Below are 19,097 nucleotides of genomic sequence, written 5' to 3' on the forward strand. Positions count from 1 at the left end.
ACGAACAGGCTGTTTAATGTCTGGTTAGTGCCCTTTTAGGGCCTGATTAGTGTGCATTCTCTGGTAATTTCTTCTCAAACTCTACTATTTAACTTAATCGTCACGCGAGTCATGGCTCTCTATAATCAATAATATAAATGCGAAAGTAACTCTGTCTGTCTATAACCCTGTGATCGTGTGTATGATCGTGAATAATAACGCGGGTTTTAAGCACTTTATATCCAGTTTTTTTATTAGAAAAATTATCACGAAATAAGTAGCAACAGTAGACGACACCGGTAATGGTTAGCAACTGATTACGTTCCAATACACGCATGGTAAGTCTTTCACAAGATTTTTCGCCATTTCTAACAATTCTAAACTGCTCCACCGGTTTAAATAAGAAATAAGAAATGTAGAAAAAAAATAACAAGATTTAAAAAAGAAGGGAGACGATATTTTGTTGGTTAAATTATTTTTTAAGATTTTTGAAAATTGGCTCCCTAAAATGTTAAAACCAAGGATTTTTGCTATCCAGACAACCTGAGACCAACCCTTTCTAGAGACGGCAAAGTACTAACTTTTAACTCCACGCAGACGAAGTCGTGGACAGGAACCTGCCTACATATTAATAGGTAGGTATAGATTGCTTCTCATTATATTTTTCGGCGTATGTATAGGTATAAAGCAGGGTAATTTGGTATAAATAAAATATTTCATATAAGTTTGAACAAGGCTTTAATGAGCTACATCTTTGGTCGTATTTGGTAAGAAGATAATCTGACACATTCATGCAAACTTTAGGGTATCGTCACATATAAAGTGCACATCTCTTACTGACAGGAATGCCGACAATTTTTTATCTAATTAAATGCAGAAATTATACAAAATTTCCGGAGACATACAAGTATCCAATCTAACAAACTAATTTGAACTATTTTCAAATATGTTTTTTATAACACGTAAGTATTTCCACATTTCACTATAATTAATTCAAATATTCATATTTTTCAATGCATAATTAGATACAATAAATCTACTTACAGTAACTATTTTATTTACATAAATAATACAAACATTATAACAATGTTTCTACGAGTAATAAACTTAACAGTTAATATACAGTTAGGTACAAAACGAAATAACAAAGAGATGTCAAATATATTGAGAAATAAATTCCAAAAGACCACGGCTTAGCCGGTGCTTCGATAATATTACAATAATATCTGAATAATTTGATCGATAAACTCATTCGAAGTTTGATTTGGAACTCATGCTTGTACTGTGATAGTGTACATGATAATAAACAAAATAATAATGCTTCATCTATAGTAATATTTACATTAGACATTGAACATAGAACTAGAATACAATTTATCCGTCACTTCGTATGTTCGGCAGTCTTGTAACCCCGCGCTTATATTCCACTCACATCGTAAAACGTCCAAACACTATTCTAAATTAGCAAAATTGCCCGTATGAGATCAAATTATGAGATAAAAACTAAAACATACAATTTTAATTAATATCCATTCACGAGAAAAGTATAATTATTCCTCTGTACTACACTTATACATTTTTGTTGAACAATGAGAATTCTAACTAGAGTTTGGCATTTGCTTTGCTTTTAGTATATTAAACAACTATGTAAACACTGAACTACCTATAGAGTCCGAGGACGACAGGTTGTCCGTATATGATGCTCTCAGGAGCGAGCGAAAAAATTGCGTGCACTGTTTTGGCCGCGAGTTCGCATATAGTTCGCACTTCACTTTAGCAGGAGCGTTCAGTTTTGATACTTGGCGTAGGGGTGGGCTCAGACTCGATAGTCTCAGCTGGAGGCTGAGAGGCCGAGGGGCTTGAGGTGCGGGGGCGCGGCGAAGGGGGCGGGGGAAGAGCCCGACATGTTGTTGTTGAGGTCCCCGGCGCGGCTCGAGCCGTTCATCAGCGCGCTCATGGCGTTACTCGTCTGTTAAAAACAAAATTATGTTAAGAGCTAGTAAGGCACATCAATTGTCTACGTATAAAATTCCAGCTGTTCATATGTCTAAAACAATACATTTATGAAAAGATTAATTTCCCCCTACAGTTGCGTTTGCATCGTAATATACATTTTTCTAACCTAAAGTGTCCCACTGCTGGAAATGCCTCCCCTACTTTTCCATCCTTCGCTATCCCTAGTTTATCTACTATATATCTAGACGCATTCTTCATATAAGTATGACCAGGTTAACCATATTTTAGCTTTACAGCCATTTTGCACTATACTAAATATCTAGACTAAAAGATGTCATCACAAAGTTTCTTGTCGATATCGAAACTGTAATTATTCCTTCAGTCTTACCGGTGGTGGTGGCAGATGCGTTGTCTGTCGCTTGAGGTGCGCAAGCGGCGGTGGGTTGTACGCCATGTTGGCGAACACCAGACGCTCCTCATAGTCATACTCGCAGAGTATCTTGTTCTCGCACAGGTAGAAGCGATCCCCTACGCAAAACCTGGAACAAGCAGAATTAATTATACAAAGGTGCAATACAATCGAATACACAAATGATAGAATGTGTTACCGTCGCAAAAGATACCTAATTGTCTGCTAATAACTTCTGGACTATCAAGTCATTATCGGCAAGTGGTCAAACATGCTAAAAGAGAGCTCAGACTCGATAAGTCTGAGCGATAAGTCTGTGATCCCTTTGATTTTAACTACAAATACTTTCCATTCAATTACATATCATACGCTCGTGATTTTAGGTTTTGGAACTATATTTACATTGTCTAAAAATACCTGAATCGACCGAACATCCAAACAAACGCAAAACCTGCCTGCGAAAAGATCCAATTAGGTCTATGTAACCATGCTTGCCTCGCATTGCTATGGCTGCCATTCTATTAAGTATACCTACGTACCTAATACCTTCAGCTTCGCACATAATATACCTCCCTTCTAAATCTAAAACACCTATTCCAAGAGCAAAACCAAAAAGCCGCTTAAGCAAACGGCTATTTAGATTTAATCTCAAATATCATTACTTTGATGAACGGACCGACAAGAAACCACCATAAAACGTCTGAGGAATAAAATTTACTATCATGAGTGGAAAGGTCAGCGTAAAGCAAGGAGCCGCGATAACGTCACGCGAGCGCGCATCCCTCAATGTGGCAAAACAAAAGGTATCGCCTTCGACTCGCCAGTGGCCGCCGCCGCCGCCCGGGTGCCCGGAACCGACAGTGATAACACCGACCTTATCTCCCCCCCCTCCTCCCCCCGCGCCGCGTCTTCCTCCCCGCGACACCCTCCTCCCTGCCAACTCTTTTGTTTCACTTGTCACAAAAATTAAGCGCAATAGCTCGGCTACAAATGTCTCTTTTTTAAGGGGCCAATTTCCACCGCAACTCAGTCGATTTCGCCGCTCTTAATTAACTTTATTTCCTGTTCTCTCCGTTCCCGACTTTTGTTTTTGGGGTTGTTCTTTTTATTTTGCCATTTTTTGTCTACACGCGGGTAATGGAAAAGATGTAGAACGAAATTTTAATGACTGGGTACAAGTTGAGCTTTGTGCGTCGCGCCATTGTGCGGCGCCGACGCGAATGGATGTACAGTTTGACGTTTCGTAAGCGGAGACTGCTTCTTGTCGCGAAACAATGAATTCAAATGGAGAGGACGAATCTAATACAGCTACCTAACTGTTATCTGAAAATAACGTCAGACTCCAAAACATCGGATATACTGAAGTGGGGTTGTACGGGCCGCCACGCATCAGATTCAGAACAGCGGTGCTTAGGATGAAGATATTATGACAGGTGGTGGTCAAAGGTCTAACCTATAAGAGTAAGCGAGTAGAATAAATACCTACCTTAAAAATGTTAACAGAATAACAAACTTAATACTAAAATAGTTTTCCTCTTAACTTTCGTTATTATTTTTGACATATGAGTCCTCTGTTACTTAGTAGTATAAATACGTAATTATGCAAACGAGGCTTAATCTATTACGCTGTGATAATGAAATTGTGATTCCTCTCTTAGTGTCAACTATAACTTTGAGAAAGTGGAAAAAACTAGGAATTTCCTGCCCAATTAACTGCCTGCTGGATGCAGAAGTGTCGCCGCTATCGCTAGTGAGTAAACCATTGCTGTCCTCCCAGTAATGTCAGTGAGACGCGTCTGTCCGTCGAGCGTGGAGCGTGCGATCCGCAGCACGCGGCTTCCGCAGCCGCGGGCGCCGCCAGATTGCCACTAAATTATTTAGCCGTTTAGCGATATTTGCCGCGATACCGCCGTCCGTCCGACAGCCCGCAAATTGGATTCAGATTTCAGCCGGCATGGAAATTGATTTGTACCCGATATTTAATAGTTTGTGCTTCATATTGTTTAGTAAACATCGCAATACGATCTCCTGTATCAGAAATTTTTGTTTGCGTTTTCAGTTCCGACAAAAATGTAACGAATCGCAACGGATGCCAAATTACTTTTCAGCGAATGTTTTTCTGTGCGCTTCACAGGTTTTATATTTAATTTCAGATTTCAAAACGTTGCTGAAAAATTTGCCTGTCTATTGTCTATTTTAATAACTAAAGAAGTCCGAAACAATATTTCGCTGAAGTGTTCTGAAACGAAATCCAACTGTTGAATCTGAATTCAAAAGGCAGTCGAATGAATACGTAATTCGTACAAAACGTCGCGTGAGATCTCACTAACTCGGGAAAGGTCCACGAGTGACATATAAACCATTCGGAGAGGCTCCAATCTTCGCGACCTCTCTATTATTTAAGCGGACGCAGTCCAGAGAAGATTGCCATTTTCGCGCCTGCAGGGGTGCAAACTCCAAATTTTAATCCACCGTTGCTTTGAATTGAATGAGTACCTTTGATTCAGTTGACCGTTGAATTATGGAAATTATTTCTTTATTAGCTTTATTCTATGAGGATGAGTTTTTTGCTATGGCATTAATACGGAAAATTGTTTTAAAGATAGAAAAATGAACAGCAGCTGAAGGCAGGTTTTATTTCCTAACAAACCAAGCATATCTTATTTAAGAACATCTCTTGCTCGAACAATCTTATGTATTGAGGTGTCAACCGCTTTAAAGTAATGTAATATGATTCAATGTTTCCGTTTGACCATCATCACTCAAGGGCTGATACACCGTATGAATAGGTTCACCTGAGTGTGCGCCTGGGAAATCAAACGTTTAACTCTCGCTTACTGCCGCCTGCCGCCTTGGTACTTCCTGCACAAAACCGATCTTCAAGAACGGCTGAAAATGATCCTCTCTCTCTCTCTCTCTCTCTCTCTCTCTCTCTCTCTCTCTCTGAGAAGAGAAAACAATCCTAATTATGCTAAACATACGTAAATAAGATATAATTAAATTAAGAAAAACCCTTTAAGAATATGAACTTTCCAGATAGGATTTTTACTATTGTAAATTCAAAATGTGAACCAGTAGGTATCGATCCCCCAAACAGTCAGAGAGCCAAAAGCAAATTAAAACTGTAATAGACTTTCTTTCGTGCATGTAAGTTTATTATGTAGCGGAAAATTTAATCGCGCGCTTTGTTTGGCGTCCGTGAGATGAATAAACCATCTACAGTTTTCGTCGTACAGATCATCCGTTTCACTCTTTCATTAGGAACTTTCGTATGTTCTTCTCTGTCTAAAAAATAAAGTGCCGCGCCGGACCTGTATTCAATACAGTCCCCCCTCAATTTCCAGAGCAGCCGTATTTGACAGGGTGAAAAGAGTACAATGAATGTCACGACGAATCACATGCGTAACTTTTTTTACGTTATAATAATAAAGATTTTATTGTATTACCTGTCCAAACTTTTAAGCATTTATAAATTGACTAGCTGTTACTCGCGACTTCGTTCGCTTATAAGTTTCATACAAACTTTTGCCACCCCTTTTACCCCCTTAGGGGTTGAATTTTGCAAAATCCCGTCTTAATAAGCACGTCCCAAAACGAACTCCCATGCAAATTTTGAGTCATATCACTTGTAGTTTCTAAGTATTTCGCGATGAGTGGCTCAGTCACTGATCCAACACTTTTTTACACAATAGATTACCTAATAATTATTATATTGTTGCTTGCTACCTTAAGAGAACAACATGCAACCGATTTACAGTCACTCTTGATACGATGAATCATAATTGGTGAGGTGAGGCGATAAGTGGTCTTCTTCTATCATGTGGTGTCAGGGTTACTATTGAGCCGCCAAAGGCCCCTAACATGGCTCATGTAATGACTACTTACTTACATCAGTAACCGGGACCAACGGCTTAACGTGCCTTCCGAAGCACGGAGCATCTTACTTTCGGACAATCTGGTGATCAACCAGTAATGTCCTAACCAAACTAGGACTAATTTTTGTAATATGTCCCACCGGGAATCGAACCCGAATAACTGCTTAACCATATCCATCATATTAAAAATGACTCTACATTTGACCTCTAGTCTGACATCTGAAGAAGTTCTCTGAGCTTTGTATGAATTCGCTCCCAGCTCCAACCCAGCACAGAAGCCCGGTAATACGATCTACAATATCCAATAGTGACGTCAAGTCACGACAAAACCCCAGCGTTCTGATGTACCTACATAAGATTTTGTTTTGTATACGACGCGTGTGTATATTTATTTATTTAATTTTTATTGGAAGACCAACAGCTAACGATATATAACAATAGTTAATCATAAAAAACAAACAGCCATTTACAAGTCCTCACCAGTAGACACAACTAAAAAAATGCTATAAAGAACTCTTACAAAATAGATACACAAGAAATAATAATAATGTAATTAATATTGTAGAACATAACGCAAAAGGTTATTGATTTATTCAACGAAGAAACTCTGATTTAAAAGACGCCTTGCCGCAGTGCAACTAGTATTAAAAAGATCAATGTCTAGATCACCTGCCAGTCTGTTGAAATTCCTACTCGCAGGCCACATAATAATAAATGTTATGAATAAAGCTTACCTATGATTGCACTGTTGGCAAGCGAAGCACTCGAGGTGGTAGACGTTGCTGCGTGCGCGCATCACCATCTCGAACGCGGGGATAACCTTGTTGCAAGCAGCGCAGTAGCCCGTATTCCCGAATAACCTGAACAAAATGGTACTGTTCTGAGAAAAGTAGGTAAGTAAGGTAGGTGTGGTGATACCATAGAATAAGGAATAATAAGAAAGAACGAAAGAAAGAAACATTTATTGCTCCCGAACACCAAAGACACAGGTTGACAGGTACACTACGTGTGATACTTAAATATCAACCAATGGAGTCATGACTTCTTACTTTTATCTTTTTTTTGAATTCATAATAATCAAGAGGAGTACATCAAAAAAAATAGTTATAAGAAATGATAACATCGAACATAGAATAATAAAGACCTGCCGCCACAGCTTGTAGCTTATATATCGACGCGATAAATTATCGAATAAAATTGCTTTAATCAATGATATAGCTAATAACGCGTCGCGCGCGATATGTGGACAGCATAGACCTACTGGAAGAGGCGTACAACTTACCTCAAGTAGTCGCGCTTGCAAAGGATGAGGTTGGCGCGGGTGTAGAGGGTGTGCCCGACCTCCCCGAGGCGGCAATCGCAGCAGCCACACTTGAGGCAGTCCTCATGCCACAGCTGGTCTAGAGCCTTCAGCAGGTAGCGCTCCGTTATCACCTTACTGCAGCCCGCGCAAATCTACAAAAAGTAATTATTGTCAGATTATAAATCTCGTAACTAAACTTCCTTATATATTTTGCATTACAGGATTACAGCGCACCAGAGCGTAGCGAAGGACAATAATAATTGTCAGAATAAGTAGGGACCTATTACATAAAACTTACAATTAAATTACAACGACGATTTGTTTTTCATTGCGTAACTAATATAAAGCTGTACTATTTCTAATCATCATCATCATCATTAGGCCTTGTACATCTTGTCAGATGACTATAAAAAAAATCATCTATCTCTTATCACACAATCAGCAATGCACATCGAATTGTCGTTGTAATTTACAAATGTAAGTTTAATGAAATAGACCCCAGTAAGTACATTATCTTGGTATATCTGTTTCGCACTGGGCTATATTCTATCTTTCTATCGTGCTATTATTGGCACCACGCTAGAGCACAAATAGTACAAAACACACTTGTTTTTCTCATATCCAAAAACAACTAATACACCAGAAGAAATAGTTTTGAAGCTACTTTGTGTGGAAGTAACAACTTAATGATCAAGGTTTTGCACTACGGCGACACGGCTCACCGCCTATCACGTTGGTCTAACAGAAAGCTCGGTGAGGTGTGGCTACTCAGTTCATCGTGCGATGGATGTACCTCTGATTACTCTTATGTTATGTTCTAATGTTATTTCAAAACAAACACGCAGTTCAGTTTAATCGCAGTGTTAATAGTTTTAGGAATACTGTTCCGAAGGCCTAGACAAAATGAGCTTAAGTTGTTAGTTTTACACTACTTTATCGCTTTGAAGGTATATTGATTTATTAAAGAATCACTTACAGCTATGCACATTATAACATTTAGTTAGGACACAATTAAACAAAGTAAAACAGTACTTATGTGTAAGCCAATTACAAGTGAACACAACATTCATCATAAAAAAAACAACTACTAGTCTGTAAAAACAATGTAAGTACATCTGAAGGGTGAAATGTTGTACCTGTGGCTGCTGCGGCGGCTGCGCATTGGCGTTGTTGTTCGGCTGCGCGGGCGCGGACACCGGCGATGTGCGCTCCTTCGCCACCTCCATCGCGAGCATCTGTACACGCGTCGGGCTGCCGCCGCTTGCTTGCTGCGGCGTGCGCCTCTCGCACTGTAACAAATAAACATTTAAAGTTATTTTGGGCCGATACCATTTACTTTAAGATTTGCTGTCGACACGAGAAGATGAAGAAGGTCATTTTTATTTATATATGCTATATTATCACAGTTACCTACAGTTTCTTTCACCTTAAGATTGTCTGGAAGAAATTCAGCACATGCCTCCGAAACCACATTTTAATAGCTTATTTCTTGCTTTTTGACACGCGTACTACCAAAGGCATTATGGGGCTTGTTACCCGATGTAAATGAGTAATAGTTGTAAGGACCAAAATTGCACAATAATGTGTAATGTCAAATATGTATATTTTTTAAATATTTCATACAAAATTGCCTCCCTTCCACTACATCACTCTCCCTGTCTGATCTCTCCTGGAAACTAAAGATACTCACTAAATAAGCATCCTCCATCTTAAACCACATCTTCCAAAAAAATATTTCCGAAAGAAACAATGGTGCTTAAACGATGAACAAATTGTTTCGGCAAATATTATTTCAAGAACAAATTGAGGAAATAGAAATGAAAATTGCATTTCTGTTTTTAGCAAGTTAACGACCTTATGTCACAGTAATTGACTCAGAACAGTACAGCACGACAAGTCATAGAGGCCGTTTTATGTTACAGCATAAAACCCACTACCATGAAATTTAATGCCTGTAATATTTCTCGAAAAAATTAGCACAACTACTCAAGCGGTTAATGAGAACGTGAAACTCGATTCGGCGTTTCCGAACAATTATGTGCCTTAAAATATCGAATAAATTGTAAATAAAAAACTTGATAATTGAGATCGTTGAGGTGAAAAAGCCAAAGCCAAGTCTGACTGTAGAGTCATGGTTCATTAAGAGTCTAAACGGGAGCGTTTTCAATTATATTTGGTGAGCGTAGACCAGCCGCGGTGTTTGTAAAGCGATTGGGCGCGCCCTCCAGCCCGACCTTTCAGTCCACATTTTTTACAAAGAAACTTGTTTTCTGGTAGAACGGAACTGTGTATTAAGAACCAACAGTGCCTGAAACAATCGGGCATTGTGCGCCGTGACGAATGGCCCGTCTCTCATTTTTGTGTGTTTTGGAGTGTGCGTCCGATCGCCGCTCGTAAATAATGGGACACGGATATTGACCGGAAGCATGCACTGCACACTGTACCCTAAATTGTGTCAATGATTGTTGAATAAACAAAGGAAACTAATCGACAATTTGTACTCCACTTTCTTAAACAACCTTCCTTCGCTCTAATTATGTATGTTGAGGTTGTCGTTATTGCGCCTTTTAATTTCTCTTTGTGCGTTTAATCTGTGCATGTGAGTTTGTAATACCTTGAAAGCTAATGAATGCAGGTAGCTTTCAGCTAAGAGAAATGGTAGCAGCTCATTTATAACCCATTACGTGTTTATACATAAAAACTCACATCAAGGCTCGTGTTTCAGAGCACCGGCTGCATGAAACTGCTAATTAGCGGTGAAACGCTTGAATGAGTGAAAATAAATCACTGCAATGCTACCCTTTTCACTAATTACAAGGGTAATTAATTTCTCTCATAAACGTAGTGAAAAGAAACTTATTGCCACAAGAAACTACATCAATTAGACGAGTGTATAATTTTGTACTCCCGCAGACAATAAAATCTGTGGAGTTCTTAAGCAAATTAAAGAAACGCGTAATTAGGATTTAAAAAAGTTGGAAATGCGGAGACCACACGAGATTGCGTGTTATAAAAGATACAATGTAAATTACTTCCCCTGTGGCCATGTGTTCTGACTGCTGTGTCCCAGCGATGTACTCGCCTAAAGTTTCCATTCTTTGAATATTGTACCAAATAAATTGCAAGTCAAATATCTTTATTCGTAATGCAACACGTTCCTAATATAACAACTAGAACATACCTGTCTATCAACACAATATGCATCCGATCCACTAGATTAATAAAATTGAAAATCGTAATTTGGAAATTGATCCATTAAGTTCGGTGACAGATTGCTATAATGCTCCCGTTGGAATACTAACGCCGGATTTTTATCAAAGTTCGAGTGAAGAGAACACTTGAACACCACGGTACATGCTTCACACCGAAAGTTTCCAGGTTTTTATGTTTTCACAGTTAATATATAACAACAGCAACATAACATAAGCTCAGGACTATTTCCCAATTTGGGTAGTTAGAGGTGCATCCATCGCAAAGTGAACTAAGCGTACACCTCAGCGAGCTTTCCATTAGACCAACGTGATAGGTGGTGAGCCGTATCGCCGTCTGCATTGGTCGAGCCAACTGTGAAACTGTACTGCACTTAATTCATTTGCATTTAAAGACGAACAAGAATGGGAAAATTCAGATCTGCTTGTAACGCTTCAATGGAACCGCTAGATAGAATACAAGACGTAGGTAAATAGGGTAACGGTTCTATGTAAAAATAAAGTGACCAGAAAGCACGAACAAATAATTTCGCATTCGACAGCGACAAATCTGTCTCTATAGTAAAGTAATAAAGATCCGTTAGGTAACTATCGGACCGGATTAATATCGGTACCTTTCGAAGGCAATAGGGCGGTACGGCACGTTCGCACTTTCGGACGTTTTTACGTTTTTTTCCAAGCGACAGTGAGGCGAGCCTTCGTGAATAATTACCGATCGGTGACAACTACACGCCGCGGTACTCGGAAAACAACTGGAACACAGGGCCGGATTTATTTGGGGCGCCATTTAAGTCAGTGATCTCGAAAAACGCAGCTCTTTGAGGATATATTCTGAGATACTCCAATTTGCCCTCTCGGCACGGCTACCGCGTCATGCGCGGTGCGAATTATATCGAGGGCTTCGACCATTCGACGTCTATCTACGTAGATATCATTCGCTGCGTTCAATGTTAGTATTCGTGAAAGAGTTATAGTTATGAATGTTGTGAAGGCTCGCTAGTATGGGCGCAAAACCCAAGTGGCCTGAGTCCGTCGCTGTGTAAACAAACCGTAGCGAATGCAACCAACCGAGATTAGACGCAGTGGAAGCAAAAAAACTCACGCCTTCCATTAGCCTGACTTTCGAAATGTCAATACGCACGAATTAGGATTTAACGAATGTCGCTCACGGACTGATCGTGAACTATGCAGAGGGAAGGGTTTAGTGCTGCCAAAATACGATACTTACCCGTTAAAAATAGCTTGATTAGACTGACAGCGGGACTTAAAACTAGTACAGCCTAATGCAAAGGAGGCATAGGTGTTAGCGATTGCGTAAATCTGACCGTATTTAAAAAAAATCGTGTGACGTTGGCTCCATGCCGCGGTTTTTTTCCGCGAAGGGGGGTTACAGAGTTGACGTTATGGCGGAATGGCGTAATGGAGAAAAAAATGAGATAATTATTACAAGAATGCTCATCAGAGATTATTGTATTAACGAGAGTATTAGAGTACACATACTCCTAGCATTATCCCGTTTTTTCACAAGGTCCGCTTACCTAACCTGAAGATTTGACAGGTCCGGTTTTTTACAGAAGCGACTGCCTGTCTGACCTTCCAACCCGCGAAGGGAAAACCAGCCCAATACAGATTAGGGAAAATGCATTTCTTCACCGTTGTTCACGTAATAATCATTTATGAAAGTACTAGAGTGACTTAGATAATGTAATAAAATATTTTATAATTGGGGGCTTTTTCTTTCATAGATATCTGGGGAGTTGCAGACGTTTTACAAAAGCGACACTGATAAAAATGAGATTGACTTGATTGACGGTTTGAGATTGACGATTGATTAAGATGACATGTCAATCCCATATGTTTATCATTGTCATTTTCGTTAACGTTTGCAAGTTGGCTAAGAACCCAAGATAATGTATTTTCTGGACTGTCATCCTAATCATGCGAAGAAAATTAGTACCATTCTTTAGAACTGAAATTGTAAGTAAGTATAAAACATAAGAATTCTTATTTACTATATTTATTTATATTTAAGTACATTATAATACCAATTATTTTTATTACAAAATAATATCAATATAATTATATAATATTAACAATTAATTAACTTAGGTTATTGGAAGTATGTTACTAGTTTATTAAGTATACTTTTACAAATCATAATAGAAATAAAGGATTTGTAAGTGGGAAAAGGTTGTGTAATGGTTACACACATAGCTACACCTATACCTACGCTGTACCTACGAACAAATACTGGTTGGGTTTGGTAAAGTATATTATGACTTATAATGTCATAAAATTACCTTATAGCAAATAACTGTGATACTAGAAACAGGAAACGTTTATTTGCTTTTACCGATTGGGGAAATTGATACCCTCAACGTATAAAAGCGAGGCAAGTAAACTAGCCAAAAGTGGGAATATTGCTTGTTACACGGTGTAGTGTAGTGTGTGACTCCGGTAAATGGAAGGATACCCGGTAACCCAGGCCGGTGGACGATGGACGCGGCCCCCGGGACCAGCCGGCCACGGCCTGCCCACGTTAATCATTAACACAGCCACAAGCCGAGACCAATTACCTCGTATGCGGACTCCAAATTAGAAACTATTTTCGCCCATTAGTGACCAACTTCATAATCAATTACACGTTAAAATTTCACAGAGCTGTTTCGGGAGCACCGCGTTTGGATAATCGGAGTTTGTGGTCCCACGGCGAGCTATTACGTCGCTGCAACTGCCATAAACGTTTTTGTTGCTCGAATTTTAATGTTTCGAATGGACACAAAAAAGGTAGACTGCATACGTGCAATATGACAATTAAAACAAATAATTCACTAGCGTACATAAAAATGTCATAAAAGACTTATCTAATTATCTCTTTATGGAAGAGAATAGACAAAACAAATTAAATCTTGGTAACACGAGGCAACAGTAATAGGATTGAGTGCACTCTGCTAATCATAATTCATCAGCGAGATTAAAGAATAAGCGGCGAGACAAGGGGGGCTCCCTCCAGCCTCCAGTGAGGCGCGCGGGCGAGACAATATGATTGCACACCTGCGGAAACACCGCTAAAGTAACGAGACGAGAAGCTAAATAATTCAAACAACTACCGCCCGCGACGGACTAAACGATGCTCCACATACGCCGCTCTTAATAGCACCTAACGTGCGGAACAACCCATAATTGCTAAGAGCCTAATTTTGATTTATACACATAATTAACCGCGCATAATGCGACTTACGGGTGACGTGATACAAATCTTAATTGTTATGAAGTTACAATTATTATCGTTAATTAAAACAAAATTTATGATTAGAGGAGCTAGCACCGTTAAACTTTTTTTTGTACATTAACACTCGACATACCTAGCAATTAAACTTACGCAAAATGACAAAGCACCTCACAGTCTTTAAAAAAATAAATCAGCATTTCGGAAGCCTAAAAACGGCGTACAAAAAAATCTTGCATTTTTATTTGAAGTAGAGCCAACTTCTCGACGCGCGTACACCGGCACTTATTTAGCAGATTGCTTTCCTTTAAGTTGTTCTTTAATCTAGCGATGGGCAAGCTTCACACTCTCTCATCTCATCGCGCCTCTACTAATGTCGGCTACAAAGGATTGCTTTCTCAACAACCCCGGATGACAACATTTGAAGCGACAGTTTTAATTGCCGATTCAACGTTTGTTTACTCTACTCACCATTATTGAGTTAATTAAAAATGTGTGAAATACTTAAAATTTACTTTCCTCATTTTACTCGTAAAGTCACGGCAAATCCACGCAGTATCCGAGTATAATGGAAGGCGCTGCTAATTTGGGCGCAAATGTCACTAGCATTATCATTATCAGTCGTTCTCGGCGAACGGAAACCGCGAGCTCGCGCGAAATTTCGTTAATACCATCCCATATTGGATTACTGGCGGCACCCGCCCGCCGCAATAATATAACGAAATTCAAACATTAATAGGCTCAAACACAATCACGGATGGCCGCATAATCGAGTTAGCTGCTATTCGGTTAAACCCCTATCGCGTAATCTGCTCCATTGTCTGACAGTCGTTGTGCTGATCATGAGGGCCGATTATTGTGGCAATTTCACGTTTATTGTTTTCAGGTGTCTCTTGTCACGGACTCCTGAAGGAGCCGCACAATGCCCGCCCCTTATCGCCCGTATCACCCACACCCGGGAGCAAAATGTTACTCTGAACGATTATGGCACGTCGACCGCAATCAACAGCTTATTATTACGCCAACACAATTTCATAATTTATTGAACGAAACTTCTAATAAGATAGATGTAAGATGCCAATACTCTGTCCAACTAATCGCAGAATAACAAACAAAGCGCGGTAGCAGATCATAAACAAAGTCCAACGGAAACAGAAGTAAGTGATACGTCGGGGAAGTTAAAAGTTTCGCCTTGCAGTTAGATGCAAGTGAAGGAACAAATAAGTAGATAGAAGCAGTGTCAAAACTGCCAAAAACAAAACTATAAAGTTTGCTTTATAACGGGTAGATATCGCTTTATCTATTTGAGATGTCCAACTCAATTTGGATCGAAAAACTCGACTTTTATAACTTGCACGAGTTCCGAATACGATACCTAATCTTCTCCCGTATATATTCGTGTCTTCATTTATATTGCCTTCTAATTGGTCTTGGCTATTTTGGATGACGTCTGTCCAAGGTATCCGTTTTAAAATTCCCTTCTAATTAACGCAATGGGTCGTTTTAATTAAAACTGGAAAGTAGTAGCGCGTAGTAATTAGTTAAACATGCATTGACATTTCATTAAAAGTTGACTCTAATTGCTTTGGCCAAGTACAGTTTTAAATTAATCATTCGTCGTATGAGTCAACTTACTTAGTATCGACGTCAAATAAAATCCAATAACTTTTTTATGATTAGTAAAAGATACGACGCTTGTTAACATGATGCGAGTGTAACGATAAAGATGTAATATTACCTATAGCAGAATTCGCTGATGTTTTATTACATTATAAAACAAACGTCTCGTATTAATTATGAGACACGATGCAGTCCCTATCGATCGTAAAGAATCTTTGATAGCAGTTGTAAAATGTTCCAAATCGTTGTCGTGATAATTTATGAAGCGTGTTTATGGACGAATTTATAGTGCATATCTGTCTGTCATGGCCTAACGTGCATTATTCCGCTACGACATAACGAATCGTTTATAGCCACACAAATATATTTACAAAGATTTAAAAATAATCACGGAGATTTTGCCAAGCAAGTGTAAAGGCGAATTAGTAACCGGCTCGCGACGAAAGGCAAAGTGAATTAAAGGAACATGGAGCCTATTACGTGAAGTGAGTTATAAAATAAAGCCGCGGCGAGTAACTTCATACATTACAAGCCGATAACCAGACGAGACTTCTGAGACACAAACCAGTCCCTTTTAGTGAAATTGAAAACTTTTTCTGTTACTCATACCACCACCGCGACACCGCTCCTTTTAAATCAATTGCCTTTTATAATTAACTTACTCCGTTATTGGAGTGCACTCGCTCGTTGGCTCAATTAAAATTCAATCGAGATGTAAATCTATCTATTAAAGAACAAGTTTTTGTGGTGGTTTAATCAAATAAATTGTAACAGAGATACGAGTAGGTAGCACTCGATACATTACGTCGACCCATAATTGCATCGATGATTACCCTATCAACTTGCTTCGCGATAATATTATGGTCTCTATTTCGCAATAGTTATAAACGGTAGTCGGAAATTGTTTGTAGGATTTTGTGATTAAACTAACTAGGAAACAAATTGTAAGAAGCGGGGTGAATTGGAGTGGTTCTGTAATAGAATATTATTAGCCGAGTGGCAGGGGGTGTTCCCACAATCATGTGTCAATTCTGACATTATGCAGTCGCCCTCTAATGCAATGAACATCCCGCCGCCTATAGGGAGCGCCTTTTACCTAATTCTTATTAAACATTTATTGGATTAAACAATAGCTATTGGGAGGTATCGGAGTCCATGTTTTATTTATGACCTTTTACACGATTGCTATTTCCTATTATGATATTAAGCAATCTGATAATTGTTTGGAATGAAACTATGCTGTGGCCGAGTAAATAACAGACTACTTATGTACGTACTTATACTTCTTCGATGGACTACCTTGTAGGTGCAGTCTTAATTTTTTAGTCTGGAGCTATTAAAAGATCCACTTTTCTACTTATTTCAGTAACAAACTGTAGGCAGACATGGTTCATACTTTAGAGAATGGAATAATAGAGTTGATGTTAGTCAAAAATAGAATGCAATTTTGTAAGAAGGCGGGTAGCCTGTGGGCTAGACGATACCGGCCACTCAGACGTTCGATTTCAGAAATAGTTTAATCAGAGTTATGCGACCCATTAATTAAATTACGTTTGCCCTGGGCTCGGCTATAAGAAAATTGCTTTTATTTGTGGGGAGTCATTCAATTATACATTCATTCATTTGCGGCCCATCGAGTGGCGTCCATTACATTTAATTATAATTTAGAAAGCCTCTTTAATAATTACCCGGCGCTTATTTTGTTAAGTGCGGCATTACTCGCCGCTAGTTACGTGGCCCTACGAAAGCTGGGGCCATAAAAAATAATGATGTGTGAATGGAAATGTAGTTTAAAACATTATTTATATTAATAAATTCCTACGCACAAACCGTGAAGACAACAATAGTTTAAGAAACTATTAAGACTGAAATTAGTTTTATGACGCCCTAATAATGTGAACAACGCGTGAGGATCAAACGAGCGGCAAAGTATACCGAAGTAAGGGACTACTCACTACGGATTATAGTCCTGAAGCCAATCATCTCATAATAATTGTCACTTTTCTCTAACGTGTAGTTCTTCTATCGTGTGGGTTGTGAGGTGAATTACCAACTTCATCAACCCTGGTTATTATTGAGCCGCCAAAGACCCCTGATATGGCTCATGTAACGACTACTTACTTACATGAGTAAGTAGTAACCGGGACCAGCGACTTAACGTGCCTTCCGAAGCACGGATCATTTTACTTTTTGGACAATCGTGATCAGCCTGTAATGTCCTAACCAATCTAGGGTCACAAAGTGATTTTTGTGATATGTCCCCACCGGGTTTCGAACCCGGGACCATTCTGCTTGGCGTTGAGCCGGATATTGTACCCTCATATTCGTGGCATGTGTCTCGCAGTGTTTTTAGAACTTTTAAAGTTTAATATCTACTTATTATTATCACGGTGAAAAGGTTTGCGTGGGATGTTTGCTGATTAAAACTGGGATAATAGAATAATCTGATGCATATAAACTGCCATAAATAATTTATAGACAAAGTAAGGTACGTCGGCATTATTAAATTGAAATTGTGGTACACAAAAACATAGTCCGTCTCAATTAGTGCGGATTAATTATTGTTGCTTTACAAACTAATCTAATTCATTTCATTTAATTGCCACTTCTTGTGTAGTGTTTTTATGAAGATCGTAATAACCAATTAACCAAATTAAGTAATAATGCTACTGAAAAATAGGTTTTGCTAGTTGGAGGAGCGTTTCGTTTGAATAGTTAGAAGAAAAATGAAATTTGATTAAAATTCACATCACAATACTTTAGTGCGGTTGCATTAAGATGGGCACTGACCGGTTTTACGAGGCGTATTACACTGAAATTCAAATTCATAAATATCTTTATTCAGTAGGTAACATAGTTACACTTTGAATCGTCAATTTTTACACAACGAACGTCTCATCCGCCTAAAACTACTGCAGCTTCTCACAATCTGTATAGCCGGGGAAAAGAAGCTGCAAGAAAAACCTCGGCACATAGCCCTAGATGTTCTTTAAAAAAAAAAAAAGCATAAAATATTGGTATACAACTCAAATATTCAAATACTATTCGCAGCGAGCATGATATGTTACGTCATGTGCTTAAAATCAGTGTTGATGCTCGCTATGAGCGCCTTATTTCCCTGTACTGACAGCACGAACGCTCGCTGTGTAACACATCACATTACGCCTCGTAACACCAGTCAGTACCCACCTTTAGGGTCTACCATAAAATAAAGAATAATTATTCTGTCTTTTTACACGTGCGTTTCTGTGCTCTGTGAAGAAAGAAAAACCTCAAAACATATACTGCTAAACAATCACCCACCGAATGACTCTCCGCAGCAAAAAACATTTACGTTATTTTCTTCCCGAATAATTTATATAAATAAGGAAAAGTCTAAATATAAAAACCATTCCTCGGGTCGTTGCGTGTTCTTATATTACTTGTAGTAATAATGCACTATAATAAGAAAATAACTAATTAAATTAAATAAACAGTGCTTGTTAAAGGCGAGCTTTCTTTGAAATCGCATTAATTA

At 38.8% G+C, this 19,097-nt stretch overlaps 1 protein-coding gene across 1 annotated transcript in view; it reads right to left on the reverse strand.

Annotated features, from left to right (window-relative positions):
- Nucleotides 1–706: 706 nt before the first annotated feature.
- The window catches only part of LOC126366104 (LIM domain transcription factor LMO4.1-like), an 83,834-nt gene continuing 65,443 nt past the window's right edge, over nucleotides 707–19,097 (reverse strand). The window contains exons 2-7 of the mRNA XM_050009043.1: nucleotides 8,659–8,811; nucleotides 7,502–7,674; nucleotides 6,954–7,079; nucleotides 2,324–2,474; nucleotides 1,894–1,948; nucleotides 707–1,858 (exon numbers count right to left, since the gene is read on the reverse strand). Of these exons, the coding sequence (XP_049865000.1) occupies nucleotides 1,623–1,858; nucleotides 1,894–1,948; nucleotides 2,324–2,474; nucleotides 6,954–7,079; nucleotides 7,502–7,674; nucleotides 8,659–8,811 (894 nt within the window). The 3' untranslated portion in view covers nucleotides 707–1,622. The remainder of the gene's footprint in view (nucleotides 1,859–1,893; nucleotides 1,949–2,323; nucleotides 2,475–6,953; nucleotides 7,080–7,501; nucleotides 7,675–8,658; nucleotides 8,812–19,097) is intronic.

The sequence above is a fragment of the Pectinophora gossypiella genome, chromosome 4 (assembly GCF_024362695.1).
Source record: "Pectinophora gossypiella chromosome 4, ilPecGoss1.1, whole genome shotgun sequence".
NCBI lineage: Eukaryota > Metazoa > Arthropoda > Insecta > Lepidoptera > Gelechiidae > Pectinophora > Pectinophora gossypiella.